An 18,416-nucleotide genomic window follows, 5' to 3' on the forward strand; every position below is an offset into this window, starting at 1 on the left:
ATGCGCCAGGAATAGGTAAACTTTTAGCAAGATTAATATAGGCAGATGTAATAGTGCCTTCTATTGTTAATTTTGTTTAATATTTCCCAGAATAAAATTTGTTTTCACTTGTTCATAATTTTGTAGTCTTTTGCTATAAGGGCTGAAAATTCACACTTCAAATGCTCGCTTCAAGTCAAACTGTTTAGAAAAATTTTAGTCAATTTCAGCCATTCTTGGAAGGAAGGCTATAAAAAGATAAGTTCTTCTGAAATCTTAAAGTGGTTGCAACTTTTTTTTCTTACAGGAATTAGGCCCACAGTTCATTAGAATCTACTTTTATAAAACCTGTCTGAATTTGCATTTATTATAAATATTTGGAATTTTTTAGTTTTCACATGCTTGGTAGGGTTAGAATTTAATGTCTGAAATCTCTAATGATTCTCTAAACACTGAACATGCTGTTCCCTTACCTATTTATATGAAACAGTCAAATTGCATAGGGTTATATCCACAGAGGACCTGAGGGTGTCTCGTATTATCTATTTTCTCACTTAGGCATGACATTTTGTTTGATAGGGTGAATGCAAATAAAACAAGTACCTCAGTCACAAGCAAATTAACCCGCAACAATGGGCCTCAGCAAATTTTCTTTTCAGTGCAGTGCAATATGCCAAAATTGCTTTGTAAGACATATGTTCTATGTTTTGTGTAGATTTTTAATTGTGTGGTTAATTACAGCCATGGATTCTGCCATTTTTGCTTTTACACACAAAAGAAGAAACTAAATTATTTATATGTTGAATTTTATTCACTATATTAATTTAAAGCATTTTATAATACCTTTATTTTTAAAAATAGTGACACCTATGAAATTCTTTTCAGAATGTGGTCGGATAATTCCAGGAGTTGTAAAAGGAAGTAAAATGATGCGATTTTATGTGGACAATACACCAGACAAATTCGTGGGATTATGCTTATTTTTCATTCGTTGTAAGAATGACACCCCTATAAGTTCAAAAACTATACATGAGGTATTCTCTCATATTTTAAAAACTAAAAAATTTAAAAGTAGATATTTTTGTTTCATTATTTGTTTCACTATTGTTATATAACTAAAGTTACCGGTAACTGCGTTTTTTGAATGTTAAGCTATATCATGATCTTTGCATAGACAATAAATAGCTGTATTACCTCAGCAAATACTCAGGATATCTTGTGAATTCAGTGTCTTACAGGACTCTTGTTAATGAAGTCGGAATTGAGATTAATTTCTCATTCTCCTTGCTGTTTTTGAAGAGGTTAAAGCCACTAAGTACATTTTAGGAAATCTCTAAACTAGAAGGACTCACTGAGAAGATTATATTGCGAATACCAGGAGGGGAAAAGTTTACTTGTACCTCTCCCTCTTATGTATCTTTGAATGTGTGAAATGCATGTTTATCCTATGTAAATTATGTAGTGGGAGTTTTCCTGCTTTGCAACTATATAAGAAATTTATTATTAGATAACTGTGGGTTTCATTCTTATTTATAACTACACATGTTAATACTTGGGCAATGCTCAAGGGGCAGTAAATTGATAAGAATCAGGCCTATATGTGTATTTTCTAATCGATATGATTTCAAACTCTTTGGACAGAAAATCCATTATTAATGTATATATTTATATTAAATAATAAAAGTGTTTTATTTCCTTTGAGAGCTGAGAATGTGAAGGGGCAAAAGCACTATTAGAAGTAAAAAACAAGATCTGTCTTATCAGGAGTCTCACTATTGGTCATAAATATTACTTTTGCATCAGATTCCTTACTGAAGTGATGAAAAAAGGGAATTTATGTTCTAGGAAGTTTGTTACTTGAACTATGTTAATATTTGCTGATTTGAAGGGCATTTAAAATAGTAGAATATTAAAAATAGTCAAAACTTGTAAAGTTTAGTTTTGGAGAGTAGACAAAAAATTAATCTGATCCAAAGTAATATAACGTTCAGTCAGATAATTGCTTCTAATATAATTTCAGATGTGGACATTGAGGCATTTTTGTTACTTGCATTTCATTACTTAGTACCTAATTGTAGATGAGGAACACTTAGAATATTTTTAATTGCTATGTGCTACTTAAAAAATTTCCAAATTTTCTGTATGATAGGGAAATAACTAAAATTAAAGAAATATAACCTGGCGGCCTTCTACAACTGTATTAAATCATTATTGATTTCCCTTTTTTACTGAAAACAGTATCTTATGGTCACATTGTAGGTATCAGTATTTTGTAAATATTTTGTCTCCTTAAAGTTTTCATGGGCAAATTAGAGTGCCTTTATTAAAAAAAATACACTGACTTTATAATACTGTTTCCAGTCTAAGTTACTGCATTACTAACAATCATTCTGTTACAATGCAGGATATATTCTTTGGTGTTTTGGATGCCACTGATGGACTCCTACGTGGTGTTAGGAATATGATAGAAAAGATTTTTCTCCCTGCTATCCGCGCAACAAATAATTGGGGTGTTTTAAGTCAGACCAAACAAGATACAAAAGACAAACAGAACTTTGTGGAAACAATTAACAGATACATTTCATTTTTAGAAGGTAAGCATTGCATTTAGAAAACAGTCAAAGTAGAGGAATTCTATTTAAGAATTTCCACTTAAAGGCAGTAGCACAAAGGTAAGGAACTTCTCCTGTTGTGCAAGGAAAAATAAAATAATCAATTACTTGCATAATAAATGCATGGGTAGGTTAGTTACTTAAGAAAATTCTCTAGTGATATGTTTCTTTTAAGGAGGAACAGTTTTGGGCCCCCCAGTTTAAGGAGGACAGAAAACTGCTTGAGCAAGTCCAGCGGAGAGCTACCAAGATGATCAGGGGACTGGAGCATCTCCCTTATGAGGAAAGGCTGAGAGACTTGGGTTTGTTCAGCCTGGAGAAGAGAAGGTTGAGGGGGAATTTCATCAATACCTATAAATATCTAAAGGGAAGGTGTCAGGATGATGGCACTGGGTTCTTTTCAACAGTGCCCGATGACAGGACAAGGGGCAATGGGCACAAGCTGGAACACAGGAATTTCCACTTAAATATGAGAGAAAACTTCTTCACTGTGAGGGTGACAGAGCAGTGGAACAGGCTGCCCAGAGAGGCTGTGGAGTCTCCTCTGGAAATATTCAAAACCTGCCTGGATGCGTTCCTGTGCCCCTGCTCTGGGTGTCCCTGCTGAAGCAGGGGGTTTGAACGAGGTGATCTCCAGAGGTCCCTTCCAACCCCTACCATTCTGTGATTCTGTGAACACTGGATTTAAAGTAAGAATTTTCTAGTTTATGTGAGTGTAGTTAAATGGCTATTGTGTTGAAACAACACTGACTGCAGACGGTGTTTAAATTCCCAAATGTAAATTGCTTACACTGCTAGAAATTAATTTTAGAGTCTTAATTGTTTCTGTATTGTATTTGGGTTTTTTTCAGGGGCTATAATAAGCATTGAAGGGACTGTTGAGTTGAAAAAAATAGATTACATTGATTTTTCTAAACTCCAGTCCTTTGAGCAAGTAACTGCAGCAGCTGATAATCTTGACATGGTTCACCAGCTAGAGGAAGTACTTATGATATGGTATAGACAAATTGAACGGGTAAGTTGTTGCTTTAATACATCAGTCAAGGATGAATGTGGATAGATATTTATAAATTATATACAAGGTTTGCCTGAAGTGAGTTGAAGGCTTCAGCTGCATCTCCACCTGAGTGAGACAAGTGCTTAGTCACAAGTGAAGTAGGTAGTCCTTATCCAAAGGAACTTACGGTCTAGTAAGAAAAAGGGTTTCTGAACAGTTATTACACAAATAGTAAGAAGGAGAAGACAAAAGCATGCAGGAGTAATAACACTGGCAAGTACCACATATATATACAGTTAGGTATTCTCTATACATACCTGTTAAGATTCTGCTGCCAGTCATGGTATGAGATACTACTCTTAGAAAGGTCTTTGACTAAGGCCATTAGAGCATTTTTTTATCCTGTGTAAGTGTTGCATGGTAAGGTCTCAGTTATCCAAGAAATTAGTGTCTGAGACTTCTGTGATAAAGCACAGAACCCTTTGACAAAATACAGATTCTGTGTAGAGTGGGACATACTCTGCTTATAAGGGCATACTATCTTCAGTGTATTTAGCTCACAAGAATAAATATGTAAAAGACGTGAAAAGAGCTGACTGCACTTCTATCGACTTATGAATGAGTACATTTATGGCTTTATGTCTGATAATTAGTGTTTTTATTAAAATAGCTCTTCAATTTTTTAACACGTGAAGTTACATTTGGTGCATTTCAATCCCTAAATTCTGATTAAAGAAAAAAGTATGGATATATGCTGAGAGTCACCCAGTTTATGACAGCAGGTGAACAGATGTATTAGTTGCCTTCATTTCAGTTTAAGAATATGATTAAGTGCAATTCACACTTAGGATGCTTTTCCAAATCAGAAACATTTTCATGTGTCAATAACTGCAAGCTTGTTCCTTTTTGAGTTAGTATCCTCAGCGTGTTTCTTCTATCCTTTATAATGATTTGTCTATTCTCTGTAGTAGACATTTGGTTTTTTTCAAATTGATTGCAGGTTCTGATTGAGAGTAAGCAGATGAGGAAAGAAGCTGATGATTCAGGTCCACTGACTGAACTAGAGCACTGGAAGTGTATGTCTGCTAAATTTAGTTTTATTATTGAGCAGATCAAAGGACCAAACTGCAAAGCTGTCATTAATGTACTGAAAGTTGGACATTCTAAATTACTAAAGGTAATTTTTTTTCTTTTCTTTACATTGTTTTTTACTATAGTAGACAAAGTTTGTGATATTTATTTTGTTTCATTGCATCTAAGAGAGATTTCCTGAGGAGAATTAAGAGAGGAAAATTTAGGTATGGTGCTAGTGTGCTTAATATATTAACAAAAGAACAAGACATTTTTAGAGATACAGGCAAAAATTATCGTAAATGAAAATAACTTGTATTGCCTCCTTTGGCACTGCCTTTTAAAAATTAATTTACCAAGGCTTACTTCTGACAAATCAGCGTGAGTTAAAGAAATAGTTCACTATGTATGAAGTTTTTTACAGTAGTGTTTTACCTCTAGATGTGGCAAGAGTTAGATGCCAGAATCACAGATGCAGCAAACGAATCAAAAGATAATGTGAAATACTTACGCACACTTGAAAAAGTTTGTCAGCCACTTTATAATTATGATATTGTAAGTATGCTTTTCATCATTCTTTAAGCATAGTTTAGGTATTTACATAGAATTCCCAGAGCAAAAGAAATCTTTGTTTGCTTAAAAGTACATTTTTCTAATTTACTTTTCTGTTTTTCTGATTTTTCTGATATTTCCTAAATGCCTGTCAAGCTACATGTTAAAGCATTAGTTTATTATATATGACATAAAATATAATATTTTAGAATATGTATTTTATCAATACATGTAAATACATCTGATCACCTAGTAAGGCAGTCCTGCTGCCAATATTATTTTTACAATAAGCTAAAACAGGCACATATTTTATAATACAAGAATCTCAAAATATGTCTTTCACTGAACATTCCAAATGCATCAATGAATAATCGCGCAGCTGTAACCAAAGGCCCAAAATTTCAGTTATATAGAGAATAATGAAACCTAATGAGGTCCTAAATGGGTAAAATAATATTTTGATATTGAAAGCAGTATTATCTGCTTCTATCTGCAGAAGTACCAGCTAGTCAGAATTTAAATGATTGGTTGTCCATGTACACGAGTCAGCCCTAGTTCAAGGGATCAGTAATTGGGTATATTAACTATTAATTATTATAGCAGGTCTATGTTTCTAGTAAGTGTTGCAGAATATGATGGAAGGAGGAAATGCCCTAGGAAAAATCACTTGTTCTGCTTTGGTTTTTAGTCCTCCTTCTTTTGGTCCTACCTGCCTCCTGACCTCTGTCAGGAAGTGTTGCATTTCTGTTGAATTTCCAGCAGCTTAGGATCCTACTTCAAAGTTTTAACTGAGACAAAGCAAAAAGACTGTGATAATATATGACATAGAGCTGATACTGCATGGAATAGTAGAAGAGAGGAATATGATAAACAGTATTACTAAGAAGCTGTTTATCTTCAGCTCTTCAGAGTATCGCTAGAGGGTGCCAGGTACCAGGCCATAAGGATGAGCTGCTTCATAGGAGTTATTAAGATAAAATTATCTTAGAGCACAGACAGACATTTATGGGTGGAAACCCACTAACGAGTTCATAATTTTCCTAATACAGGATAGTTAACTATACTTCTTTCTTTAATCTGGAAAAATTTGAATACATCTGAATTTCTGTTTCATCTCTTGAACATTGTTCCGGATATCATGATAATTTAGGTAGGATTTTCTGTGGTATTCCACTTAAAAATAAGGACATCCAAGTTAAATATATCCTGTTTTAAAAAGAACTGCATTCTGGATTGAGTTGAATTTAATATCTGATATTGAAAAGTATTTTCAATATTAGTAGATCAGGAATGGAGTACATGCAGATTGAATATATTTAGTGTGTCCATCAAATATGGCATTTATGCAGTATCACACATAGTCACATTTGTAGCTGAAGTGTGTTACTATATAAAAATTTAGACTGAATGTTTAGCTCGGGGCTTTGAATCAGGGAAATCTCTATGCAGTCCACTCTTTGGAGCTTTATTTTTTGTCAAGGATTAAAAAAGAAAGCCAGTAGACTCAGATTTCCTGATTACATTCTGGGGGTGGGGTGGTGATGATGAACAACATGGGAACACTGAGGGTTGTTTTTATACCATATAGCCCTTCTTTCACACCCTTCTGCCAAATGCAAATTCCTGTTATGTCTATCCACAGTATTAGTGTCTTTGCTTTGAATTTGCAGCCCAAAGTTAATTCCATGAGCTTGGCTTCTCTGTAGAGGGATAACAGTCAAAATTACTTTTTCTTGATATTCTGAATTGCTACTCTGATAAGTCCCTGATAATGTTAGAGAATTATCATGTTTTACCTTTTTTTTCCTCTTTCTTCCAAAATACTTTAGCAGTGATTGAATTACAGAATACTTGTAATAGCATGGATTGATTTTAATTCTGTGAACCATTATTTCATTATGTGTGTGAAAGATTTAGATATTTCATATGATGATTGAATTAATTAGGCACTCATTAATGAAATTAACATTGTGACAATTTAATGAGTTTTGGGAAATATCTGAATTAAACATTTTATATTATGATTGTTATCACAACATAATTGCATAAGGTATACTGAACAGCCATACTTGAAGGAAAACGAAAACATTAATCACAGACAACCACTGTCAGCTGCCAGAATACTTCCTTTTGTTCAAAATAATGCAACCTGTACTTTTTGAATTAGCATTCGATTTTAAGAGTCAAAATAACATATTAAAGTATTCATATTAATATCTTCAATCTGATTTCTTACCAAATAATCTAAGAGTTTTATTGTTTTTACTGGTTGAGGTTTAAAAAATTATTGAGCGTGATTAGCTTTTTTTTAAAAAAAAACCAAGAAACCTCTTGGTAAGATGCCATGCCATTTTGAAGACTAGTTCATGTTATCTACGGAGAAATGTAATGTAGAAGTTGTCAATAGAATAAAAATATAGTTGCTAAGAATAGGAAGTAAAATTTTTTTTCAAAACTCTGCTCTAAGGTATCAATGACACATGGAATACCAAACTTGATAAACACTATACGAATGATTCACCGTGTTTCACGGTATTACAATACTTCTGAGAGAATGACATCATTGTTTATAAAGGTAAATATATTAAGTATAATATTAATTATAAAAATCATGTGACTTTTAAGAAAAAACACTCATTTTGTTTAAATCAGTAGGACATTTGTTAAAAAATGGTAACAAATAGTGGGTGTCTGCACAGGAAAGGAAGAGAGAAGTCCCTTGTCTTCTGGAAGGAACTTTGTTGTGATTCTTGGTTCAGCAAAATTAACTTTTTTCTTATCTTCCTGATCAATCTCCTGATCCGAATTAATCTGTTCAGTTGCTGGCTAAATCACTGAATCCACAAAGTTGCTTTTATTATCAGCGTTGAAGACCTCATGGAGCAGGTGGCCATCAGTCCAACTAGGCTATTCCTCCGAAAGGTATGAAAGGCAAAAGGTTCCTGTTTTCAGAAGCAAGTCATACTTGAAAAGTTAATTGAATCTCAGGTCATAAACTTTGTCACCTTAAATAGAAAATTAAGACCAGCTGGGCAATTATACAAATGTCTGTAGTGGAACCTAGGTGTTCACTGCAGGAAAAGACAGCTTGTGTAACGGTTTTAGAACAAAGAAGTCCTTCATAAGCCCATCCAGTAAGCATGTATTTAGAACACCCCAGGTTTTAGTGTGAAGTTTTGTTACAATTTGATTTGAACTAGGATATTAAGAAATGTGCTTTTTTGAGGCTGTATTTATCCACAGCTGGGGCTGTTTTCCATACATCAGATGTAAGGTATCAATTATTCAGCAATGTTTATATAGCCTGTTATGTAATTGGTTTTTATATGTTTGTGTAAGGACACTTGCTAGCGTATATTATTTAATGGTCTAAGGGATGGAGCATTTCACTGCAGAGACTAGTAACAAACTGGTTCCATGAAGCTGTGTTAAGAAACAGCAAAGAAAAAGCTCTCTTTTAATCCAGTGGCTTAAGGTCTCCCTTACTGTTCGCTTCTATTTAAGGATTGCCAGAGATGACACTGGAGGTCCTATCTACAACTTCACCAGTCACTGTGTTACAGTGTGATGCTGCCTATTTTGCAGCAGTTTTCAGTCTTTATTCACTTAGGGATTCTTAAGACCTGCTTACAGTACTCTCATGTGTCAGGAGAACTGTTTTGAATTGTTCACATTATTAAATAGACAGAAGATTATTATCTGCCTGTAGGTGTTCTCTGATATGTGTTCTCTATATCTGTATTAATCCCTGTACTCCTCTCTCTTTCTGTCATTACAAAATTTGGATTTTTGTGGTTGAGAAGTAGGAGAATGTTCTCTCCTTTTCATAGCCATGGGAGACCAAGGTAAAGACATAGTGCTAGGATAGAAAATTCTTCAATGGCAGTTTTTAAATAAGGATGCATACACTACAAAGTGTGTAAAGATGACAATGTAAGTGAAGAATAATTAGAGTTAAATAACTTCTTTTTGTTTTTGAGTTATGGTTGGTGACATTCTGTATTTATGTGTATATATTGCTGGACTTGTATTACTCACAAATACTTCCTGGGACTTTAATACACTTCTGGGAGTGTTTTAAGACTTTTTATAGGGTGTCTGTCATGCATATGACATATATTATGTAGCCACTATTATTCCCACAGGTGAAATTTATCCAAACTCTGATAGTACTAATACGTGCTTTTGGGAATTTTGTTAGATTTTGCAAAACAGGCAAATTTACTTCTAAGCTTGAGACCTACTAGTTTTCATTTGTCTGCACTAGGTTACAAATCAAATGGTCACAACATGTAGAGCCTATATTACAGATGGTGGCTTGTCTTGTGTCTGGGAGCAGGAGACATCAACAGTCATTGGAAAAATTAAGGTTTGTATTTTGGTATTTTATTATTTACCTATTGAACCTATTGATTTATTTATTGAGATGCACAAGGAAGTCCATATCAATATGTATGAAGTACTTCACACCTCTACTGTTTTATTTCATGATGCTTTGAGTGGTTTTCCATTTCCTAGCTCACTGGTATTTGTTGAAATTAGAATGGCCTCGTCTTTATCAGGGTGGTCCATCACTGACCATATGTGCCATATCAAGAAATTTTGTCATCCTGCATAATCCACATTTTTCCCTCTGGAAGGATATCTGATATGGTCCAATTTTCCTCTACCATGGGCAACCTGGTATTTGAAGAGACCCCCCACTTTGCTACAGTAGCTCCTTCCAATACCAGATTTCCTTGGCATACCATGAAAGTTCAGTGCTAAGAGAGTCTTCCTCTACTTCAGATGATGGTGACGTATTAAGAACAAATTAAGCACATGCAATATGCCATGGCAAAATACATCCAGCTGTGATGTTATTGGATGCCAACACTGACTTCATTTCCAACTTCTCCTTTATCAGACCTCAGATACTGACTTCCTATCTTACCCAGAAAGGCATAAGATTTCATAGTCCTTTAAAAATTAGGTCCAGAGGTACAAAAGAGAATGTATTGGATGTGTGTGTCTCCTGACTTGACAGGATGATATGATTCTAATAATTCATCCATTTCATTGAGGTAATCCTGTGGCTGTTCTACAACTGGCAAGCGCTCATTATTCTATGAGAGAAATATAAACCCAGTTCCTAATTATGGTGTTCATTCTTCATTCTTCAGTCTTCATTCTAGTATATGTATATTTGTCATGGTTTTAGCTGGGATAGAGTTAATTTTCTTCACTGCAGCTGGTATAGAGCTGTGTTTTGGACTTAGTATGAGAATAATATTGATAACACGCTGATTTAGTTGTTGCTGGGTAGTTCTTGTACCAGTCAAGGACTTTTCCAGCCCCTCATGCTCTGCCAGGTGCACAAGAAGCTGTGAGGGGAGGGGGCACAGCCAAGGTAGCTGATCCAAACTGACCAAAGGGATATTCCATATCATATGATGTCATGCCTAGTATATTAACTCAGGGGGGTTGTCCGGGGGCAGCAGCAATTGTGGCTCAGGGACCAGCAGCATCAGTTGGCAGGTGGGGAGCTGTTGCATCACTTGTTGTTTGGTTTTTTCCCCCTCCTCCTGAGGTTTCATCTCTCTCTCTCTCTCATTATTTTCCTTTCCATTATATTATAATTATTACTGTTTTACTTTAATTATTAAACTGTTCTTATCTCAACCCACGAGTTCTCTTACATTGGCCCTTCTGATTCTCTCCCCCATCCCACAGGAGTGGGAGGAGTGAGTGAGCAGCTGCATGGTGTTTAGTTGGTGACTGGGGCTAAAGCACAACCATATTCTTGAAGATCTACACATTCCTTTCAGTGAGAACCTTTTTTTCATTTCCTGTAATTCATAGCCAATTGTTACATATACCTATACATTCAGTCTGGTGACCACCAATATATCGTGATAAAATCTGCTTTCTGTTTTCCAAGAACTGACAGAAGATGTTGTATTCCAGGGATTATAGACTTTACATTTCTCACCAGTCAGTATTTTTACATCTGGTAAGGTCTTAGTATTTTAAGTAAATAATTGACTGAGAAAGATGGATTATTCTTCAAATTCACTTTAATTCAGACTTGTCAACGTACATTAATTTGTATAAACGATTTCCTTTAAGTCCCCTGGGAGTTCCAAATGGGCTACCCTGTTATGCCAAATTCCGTCCTTATCCAGAGGAGAGTCTGACCATTCTTAATTAAGCTAATGGCTTTTCTTAATATTCAAACGTCTCCCTTAGAGCAGGAGTCATCACCTGCTCTTCACTGGCCTCTAAACCACTCTTTACTTTAACAAGAACTAAGACTTTCCTTTCTTTTTTTGGTGACTCGTTTCCCAAGCTCGTCTTTCACTGTCCTGTACTGTTCTATGTTGATATGTTGCAAATATTTGCTACACATACTGAAAGAAAACCACTGTATATAAGTCATTACTGCCTGTTGACTGAAACTAGATTTGGTGGTAATTAACCACTTCAGAATGACCGTAGGTTTGAGTTCTCCAGTCTCTCACCCATAAGCATAGCATAATGACTATGGTTTTTATTCCTTCACTTTTTAGGACTGCATGTTTCTATTCCAAGAATATCAGAAATGCTTTCATGAAACAAAGCAAGAGATTTTGGAAGCTCAAGGAGAAAAGACTTTTGAAGTATCAGAAATGTATATTTTTGGAAAATCTGAAGCTTTTTGTAGGAGATTAGAAAAAGTGAGTATACTGTGTGCTTTTATTATTGGTAAATAAGGGCTTCACTGAAGAACAGTTTACAGGGTGGACACTTGGCCGCATACCTGCTCTTAATCATCCTGTGATGGAGTTTGTACCTCTCTATTGAGAGAAATTAGGCACTTCCACAGCGTAAGTCATCCCAGTACGTTAGGCAGTTACCTCACAATGTCCTTCTGAATTTGTCAATTTATCTCTGTTAGTGTGGAGAGAAATAACCTAATTGATCTAGACTTGGATTGTTATTTTAAGAGGTTTAAAAATATGCGAAAAATAACACACCTTTGCTTTTTTGAATTGTATCCTAAGGCATTAAAAATTTATGTTACTGCCAAACATGGTTCTTCAGATGATTCTGCTGCTCGGTGTGGTCTTAAATTTTAGCTTGCTAACCCGATGAAAGGATCTTAAACTAGCATTCGTAGAGTTTGCATGGAAAAGATAACAGGTGCTCCTTGGTGCTGAATAAGGTCAGGCAAGGGATAAGAGGATAATGGGGCAGTCATCACAGAGTAGGAAGTAGTTCTGTGAGTCTTTGATGTTTTTTCTTATCATGCAGTATATATATTAATCTCTATGTTTTTTTCTTTTAGTCTTTGAAATCTCTTTGTGTCATCAGCATGTGTGTGCCATGTTTTAACTCTTTTTCCATATTACCCTATTGAATCTAAGTTAAATATATTTTTAAAAACCCAACAGCAAAAAAAAAAAACCTCCCCAAACCAAAACTCCATTAACATCAAGAAAAATGAAGACTGTTTTACTTTGTGTTGGGCTGTGGTGAGAATTAACCATGCTCTGTTGAAGACACTTGACTTAGAGCTCAGAAGCAACACACTTCTGAATGCAGTAGTTAGAGAAGTAGCTGTTGCTTATTTTATTTTACTCAGGTTTTAGCTTATAGAGGAAGTAACAAATAGTTTGTTATGAACATGAATATAATGTTTCTATTTCAGATTACAGAGATGATAACTGTAGTACAAACCTTTTCTGCACTGAGTCTGTCTACCATTGAAGGGATAGATATTATGGCAGTAAAATTCAAAAATATCTACCAAAGTGTTCAAAAGAAACAATATGACATACTTGATCCACGAAAAACAGAATTTGATATGGATTTTGGGAACTTCATGGCAAAAATTGAAGGTTTAGAGGTAAGTAATATTGCTACCTATAGCTTCCTCGGGGAAGAATCTCATCACTACTTACTCACTATCTCCCTGAATGTCAGTGAGACATTGGACTGTGAATAGGCTACATTGTTCTTCTTCCAAAGAGCACAGAGTGTGTGTTTGCCTGGAGGGAGGCTTTTTCCATTCTTTCCTCTCCTTCCAACAGAAGCTGTAAAATATATCATACAATCCTCACTGAAGATCAGTCACTCTGCCTCCAAAATGACAAAAATTATGCAACCTGAGAGAAACATCTACATGGAGGTGGTTTATTGACCTGGAGACACTTGGTTAGATTTTGGGCAGAACAAAGATGCAACTATTTTCAGTACATGATTTGATTCTTTGCTAAAATTGTCTGGCATTTTAAGAGATTACTTGACTGATACTAGCTATTTATTGATTGTATTAAGCTTAGGCTGGTGAAGGCTGCTGCTTTGTGCTTTAAGCAGTACCAGTTTCAGATTGTTACTTAAAATACTATTATATGGCTAGAAAAACTATACTAAATTATCTATTCTTTAGATACAGATACAGACATTTATGCGTACCTGTTTTGGGAGAATTCTGTCTTCACAGCATGCACTTCAGTTACTTCAAAGGTATTGGCAATTATTTTAAAAATATTTTAAAGTAACTTCAAATTATTAATTAGCACAATTTAAATAAAATACCTAATTTTAGAACAAAGGGTCTAATCAAGAATTTTTCATTATTGGTGTTCTGAATCATGTAATTATCATAAAAGATGTATTTTATCTTTCTTACAGGAATCAATATATGCTCCTGTTTCTTAATTTCATTAGTGTATTTCATATATACAAGAGGATACTAAAAGAAAAATCTTAACAAACACAACAGCAACAACAACAACAAAAAAATCCTAGCAGGGCAGAACTTTTCAGCTTGCTTAAAGTTGCTCGAAGCAAAAAAATTCCCAGATCCAGAAGCATTTCCTGGATTTATGCCTCTCTCCTTTTATGTAATGTTCATGTACCCCGAAATAAAAAGAAAAACATTATTTGTGTTTGAGAAATATAATTTTGGGTACTCATTTTTAATACAGGTTTCAAAATCTGAGAATGCCATGCCTTCAAGAAGAAACAGTACATACAGTTGTTTGTATTCTTCAACATTATGTAGCAGAACTTGAAGCTATTAAAAAGGTATTTTATTTCTTTGCAATGAATTTTAAGCATCATATTAAAATAAGAGCAAATATTTTATATAAATAATTTTTATTTATTCTGCCTATTTCACTAACTGACTGCTCAATTTACCATACTTCTATTTCCCTGTTAGAGAAAACAGACACAAGTATGTAGGCAAATAAGATATATGTGCTCTTGTTTGCAACAGTGTCATCACAATTTTACTTTTTAAATATTTTCTGTTATTCCTTCATCAATTAAAGAAAAAAAATCATGTTTATCACTTGCATATACCTTTTGGGGGTGTTTTACTATATGAGGCCTCTATAGTTAATTTGCATTTATACATGGCTATTGTCTAATGTTGTGATACTATAAAGTAGATATAAAATGTTGGTAAATTGCATTTATGTTCATTATAAAGTAATTTTCCATTATTTGTGTAGTGTACTCTGTCTGTAGCGTAAAAGAGAATTGTCACTTGACTTTAAACATTTATAGAGGATTTCATCTTACCTGACTTTATATGAGTGCAAAATAAACTTCTGTATCAGAGCTAGATATCCATACTACCTTTGTACTCAAGAAAGAAACAACTATTCTAGAGTCAGTTCATCTGATCTATTTTAAATGTTAACCCAAAGATTCAAATAATTCCCTTGAAATGGCCATTTTTCTTCCATGAGTATAAACGGAACCCGGAAAGTCAGACCGATGCAAATATTATTTTTTTAAATAGATTTTTACATTTTGTCAGATGAATGACAACATGTTTACATGAGGAGCCAAATTATCTGTAAACTCTGGACTTAATAGAAAATGATTCCTTCAAATAGTGACTTAAAACTGTAGCCTAGCATAGCTGCTCTGAACCACTCTTTACAGTGTCCTTTTCCTACCTACTAATTGTAGATAACACTTCCCAAACCTCTAATTACTGGCTTAATTTGATGCACGTATTTTCAGCAGCACTGCCTGCTTGAGAAATCACTGACCATACCCCTGGCTACTTTTTCCAAGCCAAAATAATAGGTGCATTTTCTGAGAGGGTTTGATCCATGTCAGCTTCCCTTTTAAGTTCATCATGAAGCTACTTGGGTTTCTTTTGTTGGCACTGTGCAGGAGACAGTATAGCGATAAGAAGACATGCCAGTAAGTGAAGAGTGGTGTCTGCTTAAGCAGTACAGCTGTTTGTGTTATCACATCATGAGTCTGCATGCCTAACACTGGGTGGATATTTGGGAGGAGTATCTATTCCTCTTTTTTCTGTTGAAGAGTATGTTGCCAATATACTGGCTAATTCTATTTATTAGATATTATTGGACTGCTTTTAATTTTACCAAGCAAGTTATTTCTAATAGAAGTTGCTGCCACTGCAATACTGGTCCTAAAGTGTTTGAATAATTTGCCAGTGCAAATCTGGTATTGATAATTTTAGGCCAAAATTTTCTTGACTCTAGTGCAGCTATTTGGTGAGCAGGGCCCCTTTTTTTCTCAGCTTGGGCACAGGTAAAAGCATGGGCTGCACACCCAGGAGTGTCTACATGCATACTGATGAGAAGTTAGTAGAAAGGAAAGTATATATCATGGATTATCCTGAGTTGGAAGCGACCCACAAGAATCATCGAGGCCAACTCCTGAAATGTTAGCTGTTAGTTAGGTGTATATGTCTGAAGAGCAATGTTGACATTTCTATTCAGCTAAAACCCCTGAGTTAACAATATAGTTTAGGCCTTCCCTGAGGGCAGTTCCCAAGCAAAGAAAGAAAAGCCCCAAGAAGAGTTCTCACAACACTTACTTACGCAGCTTGCTGTCACAGCAGGTGGCTCTAAAGTAACACAGCTGCATCTGTCAGGCTTGGCCTGGAATACTGGCTGCTCAGCTCCTAGGTTTGCAATGCCTTTTGGTGTACTCAGGGTTCTGTCATAAGTAAGCAGAGCTAAGAAGCAGTATGACATAATGAAGACAGGAGGCGTACTAACAGCAATATCAACGTGTGCATCTCAGGAGAGCAGCAAGTGGGGGAAGCAATACATTTTTCTCTCAATGCACTGTTGTGTGACTCCACAGAAATTTAGTCTCTTTGGGAGGAGGAAGAAATTGTGGTATCAGAGGAAGAACAGTTTAACATTTCAACAGAATTTTTTAATCCATGTGTTTAATGATATTGTTCTTATCACAGCTTTATGAAATTGAGAAAGATGACCCTCCTCTTGCTCGAAACATGCCACCTGTTGCAGGAAGGATACTCTGGGCGAGACAGCTATTCAGGAGGATAAATGGACCAATTAATTATTTCCATGTAAGCTGATGTGAGGAAAAATTAGGTGTTTTGTGTAACAGTGAACTGTCCTACTTCTGTAGGGTGACCGTAATGTTTCTGACTATGATGATGTCACTTCTCATATGCTAGGCAACCTGTTCATTTGTATATGAATATCTAGTTAAAAAAAGGCTCTGCAGTAACCACTGTTTTAGATCCGAGACATAGTTTTTCTTTGATTTACCACTGAATTAGTACCCCAAGCTGGAAATACACACTGAATTGTTAATATGTCTGTCTACATATTGCCCAGAGAAATACTTTGCCGTTCCATCCAGTGGTGTTTTTCTTCTTTTTGTAATGGAGCAGAATAGGGTTTGGACATAAGACTCTCGTCCTGTATTTTGACTGAGTACCCACATATTCTGTTCTTCTAGCACCATAGGGTCCTCTATGGAGAATCATGTCTCTCTACCAAGCAGCTGCTAGGAGTAGCTGAAGGCATAAATGTGGACTGCCTGACATCCTGAAATTGCTGTGTGTGTTCTGGTACCACTAAAGAAGCAAGCAAGTTCATTATAAGGACCCACACAGCAGTACAGGTCTCTTGCGAAGTTAACTTCTGTGTGACAGAGGTTTTCACTTTCCTGTTTCCCTCAGATAGGAATAATGATCACCTAAATCTGCTCCGAAGAAACAGGACATAAATATCAATACTGATTAAAAAAGGAGATTTTTTTAAAAATCAATTTTTTGTTACTGTTCAATTTTGAGTAGAACTGAGCATCCTTTTTACTGAGAATTACAGGTGTTTATCATAATATAATAAAGTAATTGCTCTTACATGCATTAAATAACTACTATTTATTACTTACAAGTGCTTACTGACTTCATTGCCCTATAAAATTGAATCATCAATACTTTATACAGAACTCCGTAAGTATAATTTGTAATATTAACTTATGTAATGTATAGTCAATAGTTAAATAGAAAAAAACCCAAATAGTATGATTTTCTTTTGATATGGTTTTAATTTGAATGTGCTGTGTTTCAATAGAAGGAGTCAAATATCTTGGCAAGTCCAGAAGGTAAAGCAGTTATTCAATTATACAACAGAATTGCCTATGTATTGGTGGAATTTGAAGTAGTCTATCATAATGCATGGATGAAGGAAATTTCACAATTACAATACTGTAAGTAACTAAATATGTGATTGGCTTTTTTAAAACTTTTATTGAATGCTAAGTTGACACAAATCAAATCAGATAATTTTTAAGCCTCATTTACCCTTAAAATATGCAGAATAATCATGATTCAATAAGCAGGCCCAGTAATACAAATCTTTGTCCCTTACTGACCTTGAAACTTGGTTTTGATGCACAGGATTGCAGATTTGGTATGCTGTTTAACAGATGACTGGAAACAGTAGTGAAACAAATGGAAGGCACACAGGTGTTCATTTTTTTTTACTCAAATTCTTTACGTATACCATTTAATAATTCATCCTGGTTTCTTTCTACTATAACAATTTCTAGATTTGTATTACCCCAGTCCCTCTCAGGACAAATACTACTTTATGCCTAGAAAAGTGATTTTTGATAATCAAGCTTTATCATTTTAAGATCAAACAAGTGTTGAAGTTTAAAAAAAATTTTTTGGTAGATATTTTGTGTAAATTGTAGGCATTCTGTGGGCTTCAAAACTAGGAGTAGATCTACAAGAATAAAATCTTGTCATCACACAGTCAACAGGTTTCTGAGTTGCTGTGTGGGCTTTTATTTTGGTTTGGGTTTTTGCAATATCCCTATGCATGCATTCATCCTCTGGGTTAACAAATTCCTTGTAAGATGCTGAGCACCTCATATAAGTGTCCTTAGAACATGAATTTGATATTTTTCTAACTGGA

General features: G+C 34.9%; 1 protein-coding gene across 1 annotated transcript in view; it reads left to right on the forward strand.

The window, feature by feature from the left end:
- The first annotated feature begins 828 nt into the window (after positions 1–828).
- The window catches only part of DNAH8 (dynein axonemal heavy chain 8), a 138,729-nt gene continuing 121,141 nt past the window's right edge, over positions 829–18,416 (forward strand). The window contains exons 1-13 of the mRNA XM_064448596.1: positions 829–1,013; positions 2,384–2,573; positions 3,443–3,606; positions 4,589–4,765; positions 5,101–5,214; positions 7,679–7,786; positions 9,479–9,580; positions 11,760–11,906; positions 12,881–13,078; positions 13,622–13,698; positions 14,163–14,262; positions 16,430–16,549; positions 17,568–17,703. Coding sequence (XP_064304666.1) covers positions 849–1,013; positions 2,384–2,573; positions 3,443–3,606; positions 4,589–4,765; positions 5,101–5,214; positions 7,679–7,786; positions 9,479–9,580; positions 11,760–11,906; positions 12,881–13,078; positions 13,622–13,698; positions 14,163–14,262; positions 16,430–16,549; positions 17,568–17,703 — 1,798 coding nt within the window. The 5' untranslated portion in view covers positions 829–848. The remainder of the gene's footprint in view (positions 1,014–2,383; positions 2,574–3,442; positions 3,607–4,588; positions 4,766–5,100; positions 5,215–7,678; positions 7,787–9,478; positions 9,581–11,759; positions 11,907–12,880; positions 13,079–13,621; positions 13,699–14,162; positions 14,263–16,429; positions 16,550–17,567; positions 17,704–18,416) is intronic.

Source organism: Phalacrocorax carbo, chromosome 3 (assembly GCF_963921805.1).
Source record: "Phalacrocorax carbo chromosome 3, bPhaCar2.1, whole genome shotgun sequence".
In the NCBI taxonomy this organism is placed as follows: domain Eukaryota; kingdom Metazoa; phylum Chordata; class Aves; order Suliformes; family Phalacrocoracidae; genus Phalacrocorax; species Phalacrocorax carbo.